Source organism: Cebus imitator, unplaced genomic scaffold (genome assembly GCF_001604975.1).
Source record: "Cebus imitator isolate Cc_AM_T3 unplaced genomic scaffold, Cebus_imitator-1.0 Scaffold13, whole genome shotgun sequence".
NCBI lineage: Eukaryota > Metazoa > Chordata > Mammalia > Primates > Cebidae > Cebus > Cebus imitator.
In genome coordinates this window covers 1,928,512-1,953,190 of record NW_016107328.1, presented here as the reverse complement: position 1 = coordinate 1,953,190, position 24,679 = coordinate 1,928,512, and the positions used below count along the sequence as shown (strand labels likewise).

General features: G+C 43.9%; 1 protein-coding gene across 1 annotated transcript in view; it reads right to left on the bottom strand.

Moving 5' to 3' along the window:
• The window catches only part of ZFAT (zinc finger and AT-hook domain containing), a 224,205-nt gene that overhangs the window by 83,291 nt on the left and 116,235 nt on the right, over positions 1 to 24,679 (bottom strand). The window contains exons 8-11 of the mRNA XM_017499885.2: positions 24,372 to 24,459; positions 22,398 to 22,547; positions 18,282 to 18,455; positions 1,101 to 1,189 (exon numbers count right to left, since the gene is read on the bottom strand). Coding sequence (XP_017355374.1) covers positions 1,101 to 1,189; positions 18,282 to 18,455; positions 22,398 to 22,547; positions 24,372 to 24,459 — 501 coding nt within the window. The remainder of the gene's footprint in view (positions 1 to 1,100; positions 1,190 to 18,281; positions 18,456 to 22,397; positions 22,548 to 24,371; positions 24,460 to 24,679) is intronic.

Here is a 24,679-nt window from a genome sequence, read left to right as displayed (position 1 = left end):
GTCTAGGCTGTTGTGCAAGTTGCCAAAGACACCACTGAAAGAAAGTGGCCTTGACCCTGAGCCAAATTCCTTTAACCTTCATAAAACTCCATGTCCCGACCACCTCGCTGTGGACATACCCAAGTGGAACACTCCACACCCCTGTCCCCTTGCTGCCTGTGGCAAGGACTTAATAATTGCTTTAAACATATCACCCCGGCATTTAGTCCTTCTTTCTTTGGAATCCCAACAGGCCTTATATCAGGATGGTTTGGGGCACTGCCTGGCGGGAACGCTACTGCTACCACGTTTGGGGTGATTCTAGCTTCAAGTACAGTGGGACCAAACAGATGGCCTGTAGTCCCTCCCACATTCTATGATGCTCTGGGCTGTAACGGTAGAAACAATTGCAAAAACCATTAGAGAGCAACAAGTTTACAAATCTTGATGATTCCTTTCCATGTGTATATGCCAACCACAGCAATAATTTTAAGGGTCAAGTTGTCCCAAGTGCTAAGCAGAACTTTTTACTGAACAAATTACTGAACACTAGCATTGTTGTCAGTAATTGCATCATAAGCTGTGGCTAAGCAAACATTACCACCTACACTGAAAAAACACCAATTAGAAGCATTCAAAGAATATGGAGGGCCACCATCTCCTGAGCCCCTGTGACATGGTGGGCACTGTGGTGGACACTCCTGAACACGATCTCCAGTTCTTACAACTGTCTGCTGGGTGGGCTTCAACACACCTGCTTCATCAGGTGACTCACCTGTGGCAATCCAGGATCTGAAAACAAAAATAAATGTCCCTAAAGCCTGCAGGCCTCCCTCTAAATCACTCCAGTGCTTTTATGCAAAGACTGTACCTTTTCTTCTGTCTGCATCCTCTTACACACCTTTGACTTGGTTTCCAAATTACAGACAAATGCTATGCTTCTAGAAAGAGAGAGCATAAATAAACTGCACTATGCCTTAGACTCCATGTATACCCGCTAAGGGGGCCCCAAACCGAAGGTAGTACCAACAAGTAATAAAAGGATGCTCTCTCTATCTGCACTTTGAAAAGCGATGCCTTTTCTGCCTGAACACCTGCCTCCTTCTCCAGAGCCCTCTTACCTTGAAGGAGACATGCTGCTCCATGTGCCGCAGCAGCTGGGGCTTCTGGGCAGCTGTGTAGTCACACACCGTGCACTTAAACTGCTTCCCTGGAAAGAAGCAGAGGACAGGGTGAGCATCGCCAGGCCAACAGCTCCCACTGTGAATCAACTGCTAGGCATGGAGCCAGGTACACAAAGGTGTCCCTTGCCACGTGAGGATCAGAATCTCAGAGGGGAACAGCGAGGAGGCGCACAGGCATGATGCAGCACGCTCAGTCTTCAACAAGTGGGAGTGGAGAGGAGCTCCCAGGGAGGGAGAGGCATGGCCAGCTCATCCCAGGGTGGCCCCGTGAGCAATGACACCCAATCAGGCCCCTAAAGGAAGAGTAAGGGTGTGCCCAGCTGCCGAGAGAGAAGGGCATTGAGGGAGAGGGGTGCACACGGATGAGATTACAGGGGAATTGACCACAAGGTGGTCAGGAAAGTGGAGCAGCTGCATCTTCCTTCCTGGGGTGTGAGGTCTGCAGAGAGTCAAGAGCTGAACCGGAGAGGTTGCTGGCCCAGAATATCAAGGGCCTGGATCATCTCATGGGACCTCAGACCTGACCCTGAACGTCAGGCGAGTCTGCAGGATGACGGTCAGCAAAGTGCAGGATCTGTGCTGCAGAACTCCTAACTCTGGTTGGGGTGTAAAAGGCATTTTTGAGAGAATGCTAGAAAGAAAATCAGGGACATGTAAACCAGTGCTGTTAAAAAGGCTAAGGTTCTGGCAATATTTAAACATTCGATAATGGGATATGTTAAAACAGATGAATAGATATATGAGGCACATTACATTTTGCCTCCGATTAGCATAAATAACACCTCAATGTGCAGTAACATAAACATGTGTAACAAAAGTAAATGTGGCCTACTTCTTGTAGCAGTAAAGAATTCAACAAGCAGCTTTTAATGGTGCTAACCGCCTCACGGTTATTACACCCACAGCCACTGTGGCTGGATTCCCAGAAGCAAGCTCCTCCCAGACCCTCTTGCACCTTTCCCCCTCCCCTCTATTTACTGCCAGCTCACCTGGAAACTTGTTTTCACTATGATTCCAAGCCAATGGCGGATTTTGGTCTGTATGTGTGACTTGATCACTCTATTGCATGTGACTCTGCTAATAGTCCATGCTTTGGAAATCTTCCGTTCCTTTGACTCCACACCACGACCACCTCTTTGGGTCTCTCTATTCATTCTGAGCACCCCTGAGGCACACCCTCTCATCAGGGCAACTATCATTAGGCCATGATGTTCCACAGTGTTCCAGTCCACACTCCTATTCTACCTCTACAAGCATCCTTGTATACAACTCACCCCTACAGGCTTCTGTAAACCTCTGATGCCAAAACTAACATCCTCTACTCTGATCTCTTCACTCAATCTAAGACCTGAGTATCCAACTGGACCAGCCACTTAATGGTCCCAAATGTCCTAAGTTGGACTCATCTTCCTCACCAAACCGCTTCCACCTCCAGCCCTCCCAGTTTATCACCCATCTGATCACCTACATCGACACCCAGTAGCCTTCCTCAACATCCTTATGGCCCTAACCTTCACTCATCTCATTTTTTTTCAGCACCCGATTTCATTTCCTATATATTTCTCATATCTGTCTATTTCTCTCTATTTCTAATACCTCCACACTGGTTTAGGTTCTCCTCATTTCCTTCTTGGACAACAGCAAAAGCCCCTAAACTGGTTTCCTTGCCTTCATAAAACTCTACCATCTATCCATCCATCCATCCATCCATCCCTCCATTATCCATGATCCACCCATTTATCCACACATGCATCCTGATGCCTCATCTTCTATCCAGATGATCTACAGCATAAACCATCCCACGGTCCAGCCATCAGAACCCACCAATGTCCCCAACTTCAAAAAAAAGTTGATGTTCCAGAGCTTAGCAGAGAAGGCCCTCCAGGATCAGAACCAACTCTGCCCACCCCGCCCCTCTGGCTTCCTCTTGTGCCTGTCCCCTCTGTATTTAGGCTCATAACACTGAACTCCCTGAGTTCTCCAAACTTTCTGCCTTGCTTCTGCAATCTCAGACCCCTTGAGCCTTTGCTAACATTTTCCATGCCTGGAATGCACTGTCTGGCAGCACCTGGCCATTCTTCCTGTTAATTCAGAACTCAAATTGAATGCTCTCGTAATTGGGCCAGGAGCCAGCCCTCCACAGGCCCCTATACACTATCCACTTGCTTCAGTCTACGCACCACCTCTACAGCCTCATATAAGGCAGGGGCTGCCTTCAGCTGAACATGGGCAGGGACACATCCTACTCATCTGGGTACCTCAGGGCATGAATGCACATACAGACTGAATATATTCCATGCATTTCATTAAACTGAACTGAGCAAAAATTCTGTACATCTTATATGAACAACACTCTCAATAAAAGCAGCAAAAGGAAATAAATATTAGTATTACAGTTGTATCGATTATTCTAGTAACTAAACCCAAAATTCTAAATTTCATTAATTCTACAAGCCTGAAGTGTGAGGAAAATTTTTCACTTGTAAGGCACATAAGTTATAATTAGAGAGAAATTACAACTTTAAAAAATATATAGCAACATCTTCTTTCAAACACAGGAGGTCCTACACACCATCTCCCCACTCAAAGTCACCACAGATTTCTACACATCTCCAGTCAAATCTCAGCTAAACACACGTCTCCACTGACGCACGGCTCATGTGCATACAGCATCATCACATTGGGCAGCCTGGGCAAAATCATGCTGTGTTCTTCACCACTAGAGTAGAGCTGATGGAACCATTCTCTGAGCTGATAAATATTCTGTCATTCATTATCAAACACTTGGGTCACAGAGTAATAGATTAAGTGGTAAAAAAGGAGCTCTGAAATGAATAAATGGAATTGCCTCGTTTGAAATCAAGAGTCAGCCTTTTATGGATGTAATTCCAAGGCTCTGCAAGAGACAAGGAAAGAAGGTAACACCTAAAAGCCATCCCTTACTGAGGCATCAGAGCCCTGGTAATAAATATTACAGATGTTTTCAGCAACCACTGACAGCCCCTATCAAACAGGCCCAGGAGAGCACCTGACACAATTTTTTGCTGCCTAATTAAAATAATGGGATGCAGATTCATGACTAATCATAAAAGAGCAATACTTTGAGACCATCAGATGGCTTTCTATCAAGAGACATCTGAGACGTACAGGCTGAGTTAACTGCAAATCCTAGTATTTACTCGAGGTGAGATTGACCTCAGAGTGCTGGGAGATGCACATCAAATGGCTGTATGTGGATGAGAACCACCCAGCATCCCAAAGGAAGAAAAGAATGATTACAAAGAAAAGAGGCTGACTGTTCTTTCCCCAAAATATACCTGGCTGGGTCTACCCACTGGACTACTAGGCATCACAAGTTGTACTGGGGCATGATGTATACAATCTTACCACGCACCAAAAGCCCAGGAAGCTGGCAGTGTCACCCTTTCATGGGTGAGGACCTGGGATCGAGACCCTGGGTAGCTTGCCAGGTCACAAAGTGGTAAGTGGCAGAGCCCAGATTTGGCCTCCAGTCTATTGACCCCAACACCCCCATTCACAGCCCCATAAGAACCTTTTCAGCCAATAAGGGTGTGATACAATTCCCAAATGGAAGGAGGAATTTATACCAGCAATGGCATATCTGTGCCACTAACACATAAGGTGACTACTCATCAGAAAGGGCTGCCCAAGAAGGGCCAGTTGCAAGGGAACCATGTTATCTTTCTGGCCCTGTCCTGCTCACCGTGAGAGACCCTGGGTTCTTTCGTCTATGCTACTCAAGGCCCCATTAGAAAAATGGGGAGGTAATCCCTGCCTGCTGTGAGGATGGACTCAGGGACTGGGCCTGCAAGCATCTGAAAAGCAGTCCCCTGAAGGATGAGGCTGGGGGTGCCTACAGGTGACCCCGCAGTGGATCGTTCAGCTGACTACAGTGCCCTCCAAACCTTTACCTCCCTGACACTCCTTGAGACAATACAAATATTCAGTTCTACTTAAGCCAGCCTAAAACAATAAGCATAAAAACAGAGCAAAGGAAAAGGGTTGTACAATTATAGCAAAGTGTAAGTAAGCAGTTACAACAGCAGAATTGCAGAAAACTCCTGCTCCTATTCCCAGCACCCTGTCTGGCCTCATCTCCACCCAGAACAAAAGCCAGGAGCTCTGCAGTGGCCACAGGGCACAATGGGGTGTGGCTCCCTGTCACCTCTCTGAGCTCATGCACTACCCACTCCTCTCTCCACCCCACAGATGCAGCTCACCCACCCACCTCCAGGTCTCTGCACCTGCTGTTCCCAGAGCCCGGGGTGCCCATGCCAGATATGTTGTGCTGTGCCATCTCATCTCCTTCAAGTCTCTGTTCAAATGTCACCTTCACACCGAATCCTTTCAGAACATTCTGTTTAAAATCACAGTCCACATGCCCCTTTACTGATTCATTTTTTAGCATTTCTCAGCTTCTATTTTCATATTGAAATGGAATCCTTTCATATTCATATTTTTCTTTTCATCTCTCAGTTTTCTTAATATTTTAGATGTCTTCAGTATTTCCATTGTAATATATCACATACTTCATTGATTTATAGCACTGATTATCCATCTCACTCACTAGAATTTTCACCTCAGGACAGCGGAGATCTTGGGTTTGGGCTGTGGCTGTAATTGCCGAAGCAGTGCACTGATTTACCTTTGGTTCGTCCGTCTGGCACCCTTGAAGGTTGTGGGTACTCTGAGACAATACTGTGCAGTTTTCATGCCACGTCCTCAGTGCTTGGAGGTGACAGCATGCTGGAGGTAAAGCTAGCAGCTAATTTATAGGAGCACCCCATTCTGAAGTCTGCTTAGCCACCTTTTCTCCCCTTCCCATAACCAACGCTATCACACAGGGCATCACAAGCACCAGTGATACGTGGTCCTACTGACCATCTCCACACTCAAAGTCACAGGAGATTGGACCACAGTGGACAAGAGACCCTAGCTGAGCCAGGAATCTAAACTGTCCAGATACAAAGCTTGCAACTCACGAGTGGATGGGAGTTGTCTTTTTACTCTGTGGGTGAACCAAGTCAACAGGCCAATCTGCAGGCCGCGAGAGGAGAGCACAGCAAAGAGAGACAGAGACAGGACATCAGAATGAAGTAAGGAAGCAGAGAGGAGCAAAAGTGGAAGACGAAGACAGTCACCTGGCTGGCCATGTCCATTCACTCAGCGAGCATTCACGGAGGGGCCGCTGGGTGCCAGGACCACGCCTGAGCCCAGGAGATAAGAGAGGACAAGACAGCAGAGTCCTTGCCTCTGGGGCTCATTACCTAAACGGACAACCAGCAAAAAGTCCAACAAACAATTACCGATTGCAATAGCCCAAAGGCAAGGAGCCATGGTGGAGCATGAGGGAGTGTGGAAAGGGTGCGGCCATGTGGCCAGGCGGTCAGGCGGTCAGGGAAGGCCTCTGTGAGGAAGTGACGTTACGCTAAGACAGAAAAATGAAGGCCAGACGCATAAGGAACAGGTGAACACAGCACTGGGAAGAAGGAACTCAAACACAGAGACTCTGAGTCTCTGTAAGATCCCAGGTAACTTTACCATAAATGCCCCTTGTTAGCTTGCGACCTCAAAAGTGTTTCTGTCAACTACAACCAAGAGTCCAAGAAGTACAGCTGTTGAATGAACCAGTGACTGTATGACTATAAAACACCAAGACTCTGGAAAGCAGACAAAAATAGAGCATGACCAGACAATGTTCTCTAGAGAGAACAGAATCAGATTTACTGAATTGAAAAAAGTCCAGTGACAGCATACTCTTATATACAGCACTATGAACCAATGCTACAAACGCTTTATGACCATTAATTCATTTAACGGCCACAATACCTATTTGATTTTATGAGCTATCACACAAATAAAGATTACAACATGGTAAGATTTGATACCCATTAAACTAAGAAACTAGACATTTTTAATAACAAAGTGTTAAAAATGAAAGAGTTAAGCTGGGATACTTTCTTATTTCTGCTACAATTTTTTGAAAAGTATGTAGGCAGCACAACGCACGATTAAAACCACGAAAACAAAATAGCCACCCTGGTCCTGGAACTGTGTCCTAAGGAGTTAATTCAAAATAAGAAAAAGTTTATACGCCAGAAAGAACCTCCTGCCACATAAGTTATAATAATGGGAGAAAAAACAAAAATAACACATTGTCCAGAAATAAGGAAATGGTTCTGCAACTCATAGATCACCTTAGTGCAACATGCAACTCTTAAACTCCCTATTAATGAACTGTACAGCAACAAAGAATTACTATAATGTTAATTTCAAGTCTGTAAGAACTGTAAGAATGATACACTTTCATTACAACTATATAACCACTCCATATGAGAATGAATAAAGATTTTTAAAGAATCCTTGTTAGGTGATACAATCGTGTTGCAGGAAGCGGTTGGATTTTTATGAACATTGTTTTCGTGTTGTCTGTGCTCTAACAGAAAAGCTTTTCAGATAATTAGCCTCCATCTCTGAAAGGCTGAGACGTTTCATCTGCTACTGCATACAGACCAGAAGACGGGTCTTTCAATGCAGAGACATAAAATGATACCAATGGCTTCTGAACTTGAAAGTTCACCATCTTTTAAAAAACAGCACTCCAGTCTTGACTGGCTGTGCACTGATTTATGGTGTTCTTTCTGACAAAGCATCTTTCTCCCTCTTCTTCACAAAAAACAGCAAGTAGCCTAATTTTGTGAAAGTCTCAGGAGTAGTCACTTCTTGTCCTCTGGGGCAGGATTTAATTTCCGTCAACAGTCAAATGTCATTTTGAGTAACGTCTTGTAAATAAAGACAAAACAAAGCTGAGTCAGACGACTTTTTGGAGAAACACTCTTGCAGAACACACACTCCAAGATTACTGCAAAAATACTGTCACGTTGGGGGGGGGGGGGGTGGCGGGGAAGCTGACTGTGGGAACAAAGACTCCCTGGTCAGAAACTCCAGAATTTAGAATCTCATTTCCTTATGAAATTCTTTATTTGGCCCTCAGGCCCAGATGGTGAAAGTCAAAATCATAACAACCCAGATGAATCCCATAAGCATAATGTGAAAAGGAAGAAGGCAGACATAAAAGAACACATATTGTATGAATCAACTCTATGAAGTTCAAAGACAGGGAAAAGCAAGTTACGGTGCTAGAAGTCAGAGGAGTGAGTAGTTACCTCTGGGGAAGTGAGACGGACAATCAGGTTGCAGGGAGGAAGAAATTTCCAAGAGGCTGGCAATGTGCTGTTTCTTCTTCTAGGCTATAGCTACACAGGTGTGCCTCCTTTGTAACAATCCCTTGTGGTGTGCACTTCTGAACTGTGTGTGTGTGTGTGTGTGTGTGTGTGTGTGTGTGTGTGTGACTTTAATTTTAAAAACATAAAAAGAAAACTAACACAACAACAAAATAGGCCACCTTCCTTAGAAGGTTCTTGAGAACTGGCAACAAGTTCATTTAAGAAAGGAAAGATAGGTTGTGTAGTTCAAAGATAAACTTTGAGAACTGTTTGTAGATTATGCAGGCTGATGTTGGCAGTGGAAGGAAAAAGGACTCCATCAGTGTTACTGGCCCTGTGGATTTCAGTTAGACATCTTTCTGAGTGCCAGGCTTGCTAGAAGTTTCTACTGCAGACACTGCAGCTCTTTCTAGAAACACAGTATTTCACCAGGAGCTCCATTTCCCTAAAAAATGTGTGATCTGGTTGAACTCTCCTTCAAAGATGGGGATGCAGGCAGCAAAAATGTCATGTCCATTATTTCTGTTCATCTCTCCAAAGGTGAGGTACATCTTTGCAAAATCTCTCTCCACTTTCAAGTGTGCTTTTAGAAGGAGCCTCTTTTTTTTGCCTAACCTTGAGTGCTGGGCTGCATGTCCATGGTTGATGGAGCAAAGCTGACCTCTGTCCTTTTGAGCACTGCCTGAGCCTGGCAACCGGATGCTGGCTGAATTCCAAGGATCACCAGACAGTGAAAGCTAGCACAGGGTCTGGTGTCAGAGGATCCTGAGCTCTGCTCTTTACACCAGCCTTATCCAGGTACAAAGTTACCCAGGCTATCCTTTTAGAAAGGTAGGAGGCGACTTGAAAACAGGAGAGGGAAAGAAGAAACAGGAATACTTGTTATCCTGCCTCAGGCTAGATAAAGAGACAAGGCCAAACCTAAGGGAGGTGGGACTTCGCTTCCTGTGGACTCTCCACGTGGAAGGAAAGGGAGATATCAGTGTAGTAGGTGGGGAAGCCAGCAGGGCACCTTCCTTGCTGAAGGGCTCAAGCAGGAAGTTATTCCCAGCCAGACACAGAAGCACCATGTTGCCCTAGACCTCTGAAGCTCAACTGCAAAACATCGACACTCTGAGCTCCCATTCTCTGCTCCTAAAAAGAAAGGCAATCACTCCCGCCTCCTGGCAGCTGTGGGCAGGCCACCGTCGGATCTGCAAAGCCTCGGCCAGGTGGTTTGGCACTCAGAGTATGTGCAGCACCTGTTGTTCCCTTTGTTTCTTACCACAGCCTCGTCCTCTTGCCGAGTTTCCCTGAGGATGACTCCAGCTGCCTTACTTTAGAGTTCTATGTAAAACTAAGATGGAAGGGATTGGCAGAAAAAAAAATCTTAAAAAGTCACCTTCAGCTTTTGACATTTGGATTCCATCAGAACACAGAGAGAGACAGCAATGAAAAATTCCTTGGGATTTAAGGCAACTTGTTTGAAGTATCTGCTAAATTAAATCATCCCTGCCAAATCACATTTTTGTGTACCACAAACCTGAAGGAACTCTAACGTACTGAGAGGAAAGAATTTCCATAAATCTCAACTGTTATTAGTAATAATATTCTAGAGGCATAAATGGAAAAATGCCTCCTTATGCTGCTTATCCAGTCTTACTGAGAAAGGTGGTATTTTACATAAGTAAATTTTCAAGAGTTTTTAGAAAATTGACTTAACCTTTTTTTTCAGAAGACTTGACTTTTACCCTTTCAACAGTGATACTCTTTAAATATGAACTATTGCACTGTGCCTTCCTAATAAGAGAGTATTTGAAAAAAAAAGTGATTTCATCTTTCCTAGATGCCATAAATTAATTGCTACAAATATCCATTCTTATACTGTGTCATTAAGAGCACTGGTTCATGCAGCAGAGGAATGGGTACATGAGCTGGGTACATGAGTTCATCCATAGTATGAACTCAACTAATCTTCCCACAACCCCATGCTGTGGGTTTATAATGGCTGTCCCAAAGACATCCAGGTTCTAATCTCCAGAACCTATACATGCTACTATATATGGAAAAAAAAAAAGAAAAGAAAGGAGTTTGAAGATGTGATTAAGCTAAAGATCTTGAGTTGGGGACTAGGCTGGGCTATCCAGGTAGTCGTAGTGAAATCACAAGGGTCCTTACAAAAGGGAGGCAGGAAGCTTGAAGTCAGAGAAGGAGCATGGTGATGAAAGCCAGAACAGAAGAGATTGGAGGATGCTGGACTGCTGGCTTTGAAGATGAAGAAAGGGGTCCATAAGCCACAGGATGCAGAGACGCCTTCCCCTCCAGAGCTCCTAGAAGGAATGCACCCTGGCTGACACCTTGATTTTAGATCACTGACCTCTAGAGCTGCAACATAATACATCTGTGTTGATCTAGGTCACTAACTTTGTGGTAATTTGTTATAGGAGTCACAGGAAACATGTAACATCCATGTTACAAATGGGAACCACTGTTCAAGACTGTTCAGTCAAGAAGTGGTTCCAGTCAGGGCCTGCCTCTGGGGCCCACAGTTTTCCCCACTCTGCCTCCCTGCTTCTCCATGTAGCCCAGCACACAGAGGTTTGCTGCTTCATGTAAGAAAAACATCCTGCAGGAAGCATAACAGGTATTTTGCAGCAAGTGTTTTGCAAAGCACATATCTTCACAGTTCTAGCATCTGTGGTGATTTATGCAGTGGCACATCAGAACAGAAATAGCTACAGCAATAAAAATACAGTTAAAGAAGTCTTTGTACTTTAAAGGCACAACTTCAAGCAACTGCAGACTTAGAGCCTGATGATTCTCTGTAATTAGTACATCAGTTTTGATACAAGGAGGGACGGGTCAGCATGAGACAAAGGTGGAAAGAAACCGAAGGCAACAGAAAGCCACACAGACAACAGAGGACAGCAGCAGTGCTAGATGAAAGTTACAGACACAGTGCCAGACGTTTGCAACTGAGACCCCTCTACCTGGTGAGGTTTTGGGGAGCCAAGCCTCATTAAAAAGTTAAATCTGTATATCAGGCTAAGCTAATTGTTCAGTATGCTGCATAGTTCGTTTCATAGAATGGGCTCACTTATTCCCAACGGATCTTCTGGTTTATAAAAACCTGAGAAAAAGAGCTACATATAAACACAAACAGGGTGAACCTATTAAATGGTATTCGTGGGCCCTGAAGTTAGCTCAACCTTCTCCCGCCCATCACCCAGACTCCAGCCCATGGATAAGCAACAGAAATCTACCAGGTTCATCCAGCAGCCACACTTCCACACCCGCCCCTCAACCTCTTCTCCAAGGGCAAGTAGGAGGAAGGACAAGAGGGACAAGGATGCAGTAGAGAGACCAGTCTCACTGAAGCCTCGCAGGTTAACCTTGTAAGATCAACCCAGCAAGGTGTTCAGGGACCATTTTCTATTAACTTCCTGGTTCTTTTTTTAGAAGCAAAAGGCCATGGGGCTACTTTATCTCAAAGTGGCTTGGCTTTTTAGAGGACAGAGGAGAAAAACAAAACAAAACTCCATACTTAGATCTCCTAGAATATTTTAATCTGCAGCTATGGGATATCTTACCATAAATTGAAGAAGGGATAGGAAAAAAGGGTACTTACTACACTCAAGCCTAATTTCCATACTCAGCTCTCCACTTGTCTACTGTAAGAGTGCTTGAAGCCTGGATAATTCTTTTTATATTTTACCCAAAAACTTCTTAACTAAAATATACAGGGGCAGTTTCAATCAGGGGAAGGGGAGAGACCCAAAAGAATTAGTAATCAACTTCAAAGAGCTTTTTATTTCATAATTTAAGAATTTCTGTTTGATTACATAGCATAAAGGCACTGTACGGTTTAACCTTTCCCATCTGCTATCTGCTATGGGTGGACAGAATCATGTATAAACCTCCAACAGCACATCATGTCTAGGCCCTCTTTAAAGTCAAAAAGGGGAAACTATGTTACAGCATGATCTTTGCATTCAATTCTTGCATCCTGTTGGCCTACACACAAAGGGTTTAATCGGGCCCTTTACAGATCAATTTCTCTCTTTGCACATATTGACTGGCAAACCTTTCTAACTGAAACCTTCACCCAGAATGAGCTATCTTTTCTAAGGTATAGTAATGAGCTCCTTTGGGAAATAGGAATGCCACAGATAGGGATATATCACTGTAAATAAGCCAGCAAATGGGAAAAATTGCATTCACAAGTAGTTAGAAGAAAGAGTAATTACTCAATTCCTTTTTACTTCATTAAAAAATGCCCAAGAAGATTCATTTAATAGTGAGTTACTTGACCATATTTTAAAATACCTAATTCACAAGCATTTGATTTATCAGAATTAAGTGAGATGAAATGGAGAAAATAAGTGGCACTTTTTGAGTACTACTATATCCCAACCACTTTACGCAAGGCACTTTACATTTTCAACTCATTAAATGAACACACATTTATTGAGTGCCTATGATAAGCCAAGCCCTGTTCTTGGTGCTAAAGATACAAAATACATGTAGTAAATCGAAAATCCCTCCTCGTGAAGCTTACAGTCTAGTGGAAGACAATGGAAAATCATAAATAAGGAAGTTATATAGTACATTGGAGAAGGGTTGGTTTAAAGAGAAACAGTAAAAAACATGAAAGAGAGTGTGAAGTAATTAGTGGGACAGTTCCAGTAATAGAGACAAAAAAGTGGTAAATAAGGAAACTATATAATATACTAGAGAAAGATAAGCCAAGGAGAGCAGCAGAGGAAGCCATGGGAGTCTGGATTACCTGGTGGGGGTATGGAGACTTTACATACGTGAGCACCTAAGGGAAGACTCATTCACAGTGACTCTTCAATAAAGACTTCCAGGACATGAAGGAGGTCTCCATTCAGACAGGGGGAAAGAACACACCAGGTGGAGGGAAGGACCAAAGCAAAACCCTTGAGATGAGCACATACATGGCAGGTGTGATGAACAAGAATGGAGACAGTATGTCAAAAGAGATGCCAGCCATGGGAGAGCAGAAGAAAAGAGGTCAGAAAGACGGGGGGATCAAACAGGTCACGGTGAGGTTCTGGGCTTCCACTCGGCATGGCAGCAGATAGACAGGAGGGTTCTGAGCAGAGAAGGGGCACGGCCTGGCCTCTGTTTCCACAGGATCACTGGTTGTTTTGTTGATAATAGACTTGTGTGGACCAGGACAGGTTCTAGGGAAAGCGGTTAGGAGCCTACTGCAAGAATGGAGGTAGGAGATGACAGGGGTCTGCACAAAAAGGACGGCATGAGGGGGCTGAGAAGTGGGAGAACTCCGGATCGTGTTAAAAGAGAGAACACACAGGATTTGCTAATGGGTCATGTGTGGGGTATGAATGAGACAGTCAAGACTGACCCAATGCTTTTTTGATCTGAGCAAAGGAAAAGGAATAGCCATTTCCCAAGATGGGATACAGCAGGGGTTGGCAACCTATGCCTGAGCACCAAATTCAGCCTGCTTCTTGCTTTTGTACAGCTGGGAGTTAAGCATGGCTTTTACATTTTTCAAAGTTCATAAACATAGAAACAACAAAAAAGAGAAAACTGAATGTGGCGCTCAAAACCCCAAAATGCTCACAATCTCTTTACAAACTTTGGCAACCCCTAGGCCATAGGAGACAGGGTCTAGGGAGGAAGACTAAAGCTTAGTGTTGAGCATGCTAAGCTCAGGGGGCCATGTGGACGTCCAAGTGCAGAAGCTTAGTGGGCAGTTATAGACAGGGCAGTGCCAAGGCTGGGGGAACAAGAGGGCTGGAAATAGAAGTTTGGAAGTCTTCTGTATTAGTCCGTTTTCACTGCTGATAAAGACATACCCAAAACTGGGTAATTTATAAAGAAAAATAAGTTTAATGGATTCATAGTTCCACGTGGCTGGGAGGCCTCACAATCATGGCACCTTATATGGTGACAGATGAGAAAATGAGAGCCAAGTGAAAGGGGAAACCCCTTATAAACCATCAGAACTCGTGAGACTTATTCACTATCACAAGAACAATACTGGGGAAACTGCCCCCATTGTTCAATTATCTCCCACAGGGTCCCTCCCACAACACGTGGGAATTATGGGAGCTGCAATACAAAATGAGACTTGGGTGGAGACACAGTCAAACCATATCACCTTCCATCAAAATGGTGTTTAAAGCCATAAGAATGGAGGGTTCACCTAAGGTATAAGGAAAAAAACAACATGCAGTGGCTCATGCTTGTAACCCCAGCACTTTGGGAGGCCAAGGCAGACAGATCACTTGAGGTCAAGAGTTCGAGACCAGCCTGGCCAACACTGGGCAACATAGCGAAACACCATCTCTACTAAAAATGTAAAAATTAGCTAGGTGTGGTGGCACATGCCTGTAATCCCAGCTATGGCAGGAGGCTGAGGCACAAGAATCACTTGAACCCAGGAGGCGGAGGCTGCAGTGAGCTGAGACTGCACCATTGCACTCAAACCTAGCTGACAAAGTGAGACTCTGTTTCAGGAAAAAAAAAAAAAAAAACCACCAACAACGCCCACAGACTGAGCCCCGTGGCCTCCAAGAGGTAGAGATCAGAAAGCTAAGACAGAACCAGGACAGGATGCTGAGGAAGAACAGCCAAGAGAGCAGGAGGCAGCCAGCCAGCATGGGGTACACTTCCTCTCTTTTGATCCTCAAAGCCACTCAACAAGAGGGTATACCTATCCCAGTTTACTGATGAGGAAAGTCACCCTACTAGGAAGAGGCAAACAGACCCACACCCAGGCCTCTCTAGCTCTACCTATTCCACATGGCTTTTCTACAGAGCAACCTGCTGAGTTATTAGTGATGCAACAAATACAATTAAAACCAAATAATTTCAGGTAGGCTGTAAGACAATCTTTCCTTCTAAGTAAAAAGCTAATTCTATGGTTAAAGGCTGAGAGCCTCATCAAGACAACCAAGCACTGTATAGATTCAAAGCATGTTACAGGCATCGTCAAACAGCTCACAAGGTCATCCCCAGGGACAGAGAGAAAGCTATTTTTCCTAACTTGATGAACAATTCTGAAGTTTATCCAAAGGAGTAATAACTAAATGAGAAAAACTACGTAAGTTTCATAGAAAATAAAGTTTATTGGATAACAGTAAAGGTTAGTTACTAGAACAGCTTGAATAATAAGGTACTAGCACACACCAAAATCTCAGAATTAAACCCAATATCCAGGGAAATTCTGGCACTGCAAAATAAAATTGAAAGGAACGATTTCTCTATAAATACGAGTCAATGATAACTGTTTAGAAACAAAACTTCTTACCACATAGCATATGATAAAATAAATTTCAAGACAATTAAATTTCATGTTATGTAATCATAAAATAAAACTCAAAGAAAAAGTAAAAGAATTTTGCCCCAAACTGAGGAAGACTTCTTTTAACAAAGAAAATCATGGAAGGTGAAAACATAAAGGAAAATACAAACAACTTTAAATCAACAAAGTTATTTAACTTTGTAGATAAAAAGACACCTTAAACAAAACATAAAGGCAAATGATGACAAAGTATTAAGACACAAAGAGCTCTAAGACGTCATCAAGGTAAAATACGAGCACTACAGAAATGGGCAAGAGATGCAAATAAATTTTTTCAAAGTTTCTATAATAAACATGTTATGGGGGAAGATTAAAAAGGAAAAGAATTACTTATAGCTTAATTAAAGCTACATCTGGATCAGCAATGGAGCTAGAACAAGGGGTCTGTGATTCAGCACTCTATTTACCAAGCCAGCCCCAGGTAAAACATGAGATGCTGGTGTCAAAAGAGAAACACAAATAATGAAATACAGCTGCCCTGTGGGAAAGCAATCATCTCGGATTTAGAAATAAAGCTGCACTGACACCTCCTATTTCCATCCCTTTAGCCCCACTTTAACCCTTTCTTCCTAGAATCAGAGGATTGAGGCTGAAAGAAACCCAAGAAATGTTAAGGTCTCATTTCCTTATTTTGCAGTGTAACAAAACTGAGACCCACGTAGTGGAAGAAGTTGGCACTGAGGCAGGATACCAGTTCCAGGGGTCCTCTCATTGCACCTGATGACTGATGCTCTTCTTTTTTGGGGGGGAGGGGTGGAGAATGAGGTCTCACGCTGTCACCCAGGCTGGAGTACTATGGTGCGATCTTGGCTCACTGCAACTTCTGCCTCCAGTCTCAAGCAACCCTCCACCTCAGCCTCCCAAGTAACTGGGACTACAGGCATGTGCCACCACGCCCTGTTAATTTTTTTGTATTTTTGGTAGAGGCAGGATTTCACCATGTTTCCCAGGCTGGTCTCCAAGTCCTTCACTCAGGTAATACACCCACCTCCTTTGGCCTCCCGAAGTGCTGGTACTCTAGGTGTGAGCCACTGCGCCTGTGAATGCGTTCTTGACCTGCCACCACGGCCCACTGGATACTCCACGCTTCCCTGCCACTGGGGACAGCTGCTCTTCATGACTAAGGGACTGCTGTAGTTATGTGCCATCACATTAAGAAACGGAGTTCCTGCCTAAATGTTCAGGCAGCTGAGAAGTCAGTAAGGCTTATTGTTTGTGGAGGTGTAGACTCATTAAAAACAACATGACTTTAATGCTTTCATTATTCAAGTATGACTGCCTTATTGTCATTGTATTTTTAATTTTGATTATGGATTTTTTTTTTTTTTAGAGAATACTGCTTAAGTTTTAATAGTTACAGTTCTGGCTCCTTTTCAGCCTTAGGCAAGCCCTTGGTCCTTAATTCTGATGAATTCCAGCAAAGCATTCACCCTTTGCACTAAGTCCTACATGCTCACCTGCATTCTTGCTGAGGCCCTAACCAACACACACACACCAGGACTGATTTTCAGAACAATCTTAAAATAAAGGTGGAACTTAAGAGCTATATCATCCACTAAATTCTGAAATTAAAAATCACTGCTGAAAAACTGATTTTTTTTAGTAAACTCCAATTTTCATATATAATTATGGTAAATAACTACATTTACAAATAAACTTTAATAATCTTGTCACATGCAGTATTTACAAGTCCCTCACACAACTGGTCTTCCTGAGTAAAATCAAGTTTCTTATGGTTTAGATGCCTGTCTTCCTAGAACAAATCCTCTTTCCCTCTATCCAGCCTGTGCCAGGGAGACTGTACCCAATACCCACCGAGCTCCCCATCTGCCTCAACCCATGCCCTGTTTGGGGCTCCTGATCTCCCCTCCATAATGCGCACTTACCCTTACAATGGCCTGCCCTCTCCTCTGTCTGACTTCTAGATTATGAACTCCTTGAACGCAGGAACTGGTCTCTACTTGACATGATATCCCTAGAACCTACCCTCATGGCTAGCACATACAAGAATCCAATCAATGGCTCTTAATGAATGAGAAATCCGCTTAAGTAAACTTTATCTAGATCAAACCTGCCCAAATATTGGTTTTATTTTAGACTTAGTTCCACCCCTGAGGTAGCTTAGATGATAAGAGCCTCCCTTGAAAAATCAGGCCAGGTGTGATCAAGGTTGCCCCTCAGGATCCTGGAGCTCCAGGTGGGGATGGAGGGCTGAAGAGGGTGGAAACTTCAGAACCACAGATGGAGGCTTCCTGAAGATGCCTCCTTCCCTGAAGCAGCTTCCCCCTCACCGCATACCCCCACCACTGGCGCACACACACCCAGTAGGTGTTTATCCTGCACCTGCTAGAAGTGAGGCACTCAGCACAGGGCCGGGAGGAAGCCAGGCCAGGTCTTCACTGCTCTTTCAGAAGCCCTTTCTAATGGGCACGTGCTCTTTCCCGCCTCCAGTACAGCAAGTTTCTGACAAACTGGAACATCAGCTGCAAACCACACATTTAGAGGGGAAAGTTCACCTTGGGGTCATTTACTCACCATCTGCAGTGTGAAGGAGCTTGTGGCTTTTCAGTGTCCCTTTTGATTTGAATTTCTTGCCACACATGTCACATAGGTGGGTTTTCTCAGTGCTGTGACGATTCATGTGAGCCTTGAGGTTACTCTTGCTTCGAGTTGCATACTCACACAAAGAACACTTGAAGGGCTTCACACCTGCCAAGGAGAAAATGTAGATATCTATCTACATATATTTACATATGTGCATGCATATGTGTGTGTGAATCTGAAGGAATACATATATCCATATCTAAATATACTTATAGATATGTATACATAAAACAACCGTTTTGAACACAGCAATGTACTTGCTCGGTCCTAAAGCACCACACATTTCCCACGCCAGGCTCCTCCCCAGGCTGTGCCTCCTGGGATGCCCCGACCCTGCAGCTTTCTCTGACCTTCCCTGGTAGATTTCCCTACCTCCCTTATCAATGTTCCCAACTCCTGTAACTCTCTACGAGCTGGAATGTTCACTGCACATTATAGTGAGTCCTTCATATCTGCCCTCTCCCCACAGTCTGGGAACTCCTTGAGGACAGAGATCTTGAGTGACCCACAGACAAGACAGTCACTAAATTCAACTGATCTGAGTTAAACTGAACACCATGAAAGTCGCCAAGGCCCTCTGCAAACATCAGTGGGATCAGGCACCAGGACCTGATGTGGAAGCACATTTATTTCATAAAACAAATAGAGCTTTATCACACTGGTGGTTGATGGGCTCATGACTCTGACTGTAGGGGCATCTGGGCATTCACCACTCCTTCATTCACCAAGGGTCTACTGAGGACCTATTTTCATACTAAGCACTGGGGATTAATCTGGAAACTAAGAAGAGTGAATCCCAGCCTTCACTGTCGGGTGGGAGATGCAGACAGGTAAACAGGCCATTACAACATGGTGTGATATGCTATAGGGACAGAGGCTGGAGCTGGGGGGAAAGAGGAGGAGGGCAGGGAACAGACCTGAGCACAGTAACGAAGCAGACAATTTTTAGTAGGCCAAACGTTTTCACCCATTATCTACACTACCTATGACTTTGCAGATGAGGAAACCAACACTTTAAAGAGGCTGAGGGCAATGCCCAGGAGCACAGAGCTGACATGCACTCAGGGGTGTGATGTGCCTTAGGGCCCATGCAAGCCCAGCTCTGGCCTGGGTTTCTAGAGATGAAGTAATACTCTACAGGCTGTGTGCCCTTGAACTTATGTTTGGATCACAGTTCTCATCTCTGTAAAATAACAGGACCAGGAGTCACTTCCCAAGGAGCCTTCAGGGCACCAGATCCCCTGTTCTGGGTTGGTCATTTACGACACGCTCTCACAAGAGCAGGGCCACAGCCATGGTGGTAGCCTGGGTCAAGCAGCATCTTTCTGTATCTCACACTACCTTCAGCAGGCATTTCAACCCTGAGTCAAAGCTACAGACGGCTGAGGACTACCACCACCGCAGAGAAAAAGCCCACACAAACCATACGAAAAGGGAACATGGTGCACTCCTGCTGTCTTTAGATACTTTATAAATGTGTGAACAGTTCAGTATATTCAGGTACAATTTGACTTGCTGTTTTTCTAAAAGAACTCAAGAATGAAGGCATGCACTGTCTCCCAATCCTAGAGAAGGCTAATTAATAATTTATGTTCTTCATTATGTCTGGAAGGAGAAGAACCAAGTAAAGCAACACAGAGATTGAAGTATACATATTTCCATTAACATCTTTGCCCACCCACTGGCCAGCCGTGCCATGCTGCAGAGTCATCTCAACAGCTCTGCACCTCCGTGGGCTCTGTGACGTATGATCATGAAAAATGAGATGGTGCAGGTAAACCAGCTGTGGATCTCCAGATCATCCACACTATGGCATTCACCCCAAGGTGACATACTAAGACACTGTCTACTCTAAGTTCTCCCCGAAGGGCCAGTGTTTAGATCTGCCGTAGTGGATGGGTCCCAGGTATATTGCTTGACTACTAAGAAACCTCGAACAAAGTTGCAGGTCGTCTAAGCAACAAATGTCACAGGTATGCACAAAGTCCTACATGGTTAATTTCTGTGACTACAGTCAATACAGTGTTTTCTTATTTCCTTTCTTTTTAATTTGGGTTTTTTTTTTTTAAAGTCAATAAGATAATTTGGGTTTTTAAATTTGTTTTTCTTGTCCTATGTTTTGAGAGTAAACAGAGACAAGGGGTATTTTATGGTACAGGGAAATGTGGCGCGTGTACTGATACCCTTTTTCCTTTGTGATTCATCATTATACAGAAAGTCACAGATCAGGAAAAAAAAAAAAAAGGATGCCAGGATACAGCAGCCTTTGGCTTTCTGAATTTTTATCAAGTCTGACGTCGCTTAAAATACTAGATTCCTTTCAAATCGCAAATATGCAACCTTACTGTATCATCACAAATGTTTACTTAATACACTATAGCATCAGCCATGTATTAAGTACCCAACATGTGCTAACCCTTCTATGGAGGGTTTTATATAAATTGTCTCATTGATCCTTGCAATATATCCCAAAGTAGATCATATTACAGATAAACTGAGGTTCAGAGAGATGGAATTATTTGCCCATCATACATGCTGCAGGTGAGATTTGAACCCAGCTCTCTCACTTCCTCTCACATGAGTACAATTACAGTTTGATACTTGTATAAGCCCCCGGTCTCCAGCCTCTACTGGGCCCTCTGTACTTCCATCAGGGTCAACTCCCTTGTGATTCCCATGAACACCATTCCAAGCCTGTCTTCTCAGCATTCTTTGCTGAGCAAACTTGACATCGGCTATGAATGCCTTCAACTTCATAACAAAGAAACCACAGGTGTCTAAACGCGTACGTGCTACACCCTCACGTCCATCACTCCTGTCTCAGTGTAGGAGGTGCCTCCTCCTCCTGAAACGAGTCAGTGCAGAAGAGAAGAGCAAGAGTCTTGGAATTAGATGGCATTGGTCCAAATCCCAGTTCCACCACGTGTTAGCTATGTGACCCTGGGCAAATTACTTTACTTGTCTAAGCCTCATTTTCCTCATTGGTAAAATGTGGATGGTAACAGCACCCACCTCTAAGGTTGTTGAGAATACTGAGTCCAATAACATGAGTAAAACACTGAGCACTGGCATCTAGTAGGTGCTCACTATATGCTGGTAAACAAAAAGTAGCTGCCAACCTTGGAATTTATCTCAACTCCTTCTGCCTTCTCCAGGTTCCTAAACTATCAGTTACTATTCTCATTAATGAATGATTCATCTCTCTCTCCCTAATAGTTCCTTCCCTGGGATATATAAATAGGTCATTTTTATCCCATATTGTAGAAAATACTTCACCTTTCACCCCCCCTCTAGTCTTGTTTTCCTATCTGCAGCATTCCAGGTTCCTAATTAACAGGCAGGGACCTGATGCAGGTGTCTGGAAGGGCTTTCCCCAGCCCCTTGGCTCCTACCCCAATCCCCAGCAGGGCCATGCCATTATCCAGGGGGAGAAAACAAAGTTGATGGCCTGTTGTGCTAGCAGAATCTTTACTTCCAACTTCCCAAAGCCCTGAGTGCGGCCCCCCAACACTTTCCTTTATAGGCAAGCAACCCAAAAGCACAGCCTACATTCTTCTCTCCATTCCCTCATCTCCATTCAGCCCTTCCACCTTCTGAATTCCTTCTCCACAGCCTGAATAGCACTCCACACTGCTGGAATGGGAGAACTCCTTGCTGCCTTCCTTCCTTCATTCATAATACCAACAGTTCTGGAAAACCTGCTATGTACTGGGCACCAGGGTGGGCACTGGAGTTCCTGCCATGAATAAGACTCTGGTGTTCCTGTTCTGAAGGTACCTACTTTCCAGCAGAGGAGTCACGGTGATTTATTTCACTATAATTGCAATGAGACCTATGAAGAAATGCACACCTCTATTCATTGCAATTGCAACTGATTAACGATTTAAATTACTGTTTGTAGCTGGTTGATGGACGCGACTCTCAGTGTGCTAAGGAAATTCTAACAGCAGGAATGTGAAGATATGGCTTCCTCCTAACATACTCCCAAAATGAAGGATAGAAGTACAAAGTTAAAAGGGTGCCCAATTTGGAAAGAAAAATACTCACCTTCATGAGCCCAAATATGACGCTGAAGGTCTGAGCCATTCTTCATGAAATAAAAGTCACAATACGGGCACTTCATGGCTCTCTTTCCAATTAGCCCTTTCAGCTGAACCCTCCTCCCAAGAACCTCAGAAATAGTGCTCATGGAGACCTCTAGAAGGAAAGCAGGATGTCAAAAGGGGTCAGAGGACCTTGGGGAAAGTTAGACATAAATAAACCTTATCACTAAGCAGCACCAAAGGTGGGATCAAGGTGTGCCTCATGGTGTCGAGATAAGATTTTTCACCTAAAAAGTTAAACCAGAATCCAGTCGAGTCTCAGATTTCAGTATCTGTTCCACATCACGTATAAGGAATGGAAAAGCGATATCACAAAGCAATAATCACACAAATGCAGAAAGTGAGACTGTCTACAGGAAATGTGACTCAGTTTCCCCCACAAGTCAATGTCATGGAAAAAAGCACAAGGGAGGGGGGCACTCGAGAACACGAGAAACAGAAAGGTAAGGCACAAAACCACTAGGTGCAAATGCTTAGATGCTGCTTAAAGCAAACCAACAGTTAAAAAAAATATCTTGGGGAAAATTGGGGAAATTTTAAACAGGCTTATAATAGGTGCCAATAATGAATTATAGTTAATCCTGTTTTCTTTATTGGTGACATGGTGGCTATGTTAAAAGCAATCCTTAAGTTGGAGATGCATTTTAAAGGTTTTTATGGAGGAATTACATGCTGTCTAGAATATATTTTTAAATAACCTAGAAGAAGAAAAGTTTGCATGGTGGATACAGGAAAAGAGTTTGGCAAAATCTGGATAACTGAGGAAGCTGAGTGAGAAATACAGGAGGTTCCCAGCATTATTCTGTGTGCTCTTGTATGTTTGGGATTTTCTGGAATAAAAAGTTTAAAATGATAACAAAATAATTTCTTACATCTGTTCATTAGCAAGGGCTAGCTGTTTTAATAACAACACTGGCTCACATTGGATCCCATGTCACTTAGGACATGAGTTAACATGAGGAGGACAGTGCTGGGCCTTCAGAGAAGCACACAGCCCACACCCTTCCCACATACACGCAGGTCCCACAGCTCTGTCCACTCACAGATGAAACATGAGTCTTAGTACCCTTCTATTATTTCTTTATCTTCCTCCGTTTATAATCAGTGAGTCTGTTCCCTTATACCAAGAGCAGATACAAAATAATGAAGAACAGGAAAAAATAGACATGTATGAAGGGAGAGGCGTATTTAAAGAGAGTATCTGTTATTCCTTCATAAAACACACAATGCCCTCATGTGCATTCTCGGGGCCTGGCTAGAGAGTCACGGTGACTGGGGCATGGTGGTCAGTGCACTGTGTGTGAAGTTAGCAGGGGTTGGGGGTGGACCCTCGGCCAGACTGGAGGCTACAACTGCCTCCCCAAATTCAGGGCTATGAGGAAGAACGTAAAGAATGAACAGAAATTAATCAGTCAGGACAGAAGGGAAAATGTTCCAGGTGGCACAAACAGGAAAGACAAGGCACAGACACCCAGGTAGCTGGTGCCTCATGCACCTGACCAGTGTGGAAGGTGAGAAGACCCGTGTTGATGGTCTCTCCACCTCTCAGATGCTCCTCAGCCTGGGCAGGAGCCAACACCCCTTACAAACCACCACTCTGAGTAACACACGCTTATGACAAAGGCCAGGCAACAGGCAAGAATCTAAGTCAGACCTACGTTACATGGGACCCATTCAAAGGCATGCAAATATCACTGAAACTGCAGGGGTGAGGGCAGATGTGTCTCAAGACCAGATAAAAGAAGAAAAGGAAAGAAATAATTATCCCAGATTTGAATAAAGATGATTGTTTCCCATGAACGCATACACAGCTTAATCCCTTTTTATGTCTACATAGCGCAGCTGATGTAAAACATTGTTTGAAATAAACATAAGCATTTTTAACATTAATCTTCCACTCTAAAATGTACAACCTTACCAGGGTGGTTGGTCTTGATATGTGACTTTATCAATCGGTCTTCTGAAAAAGACTTTTCACAAACAGGGCAAGAATAACTCCTTTTGTCCTAAATAAAAAGAGTACATAATCAATTGACTCTCTAATTTAAATCTGGGCTCTGTAAAAAATAACCACCACCATCACCATTGTCACCACCACCACCACCACCACTACCACTCATGCTATCAACAGTCATTACCACCACCACCATCACCATCATCAATACCACCACCAGCACTATCAACAGTCATCACCACCACCATTATCACCATCATCAATACCACCAC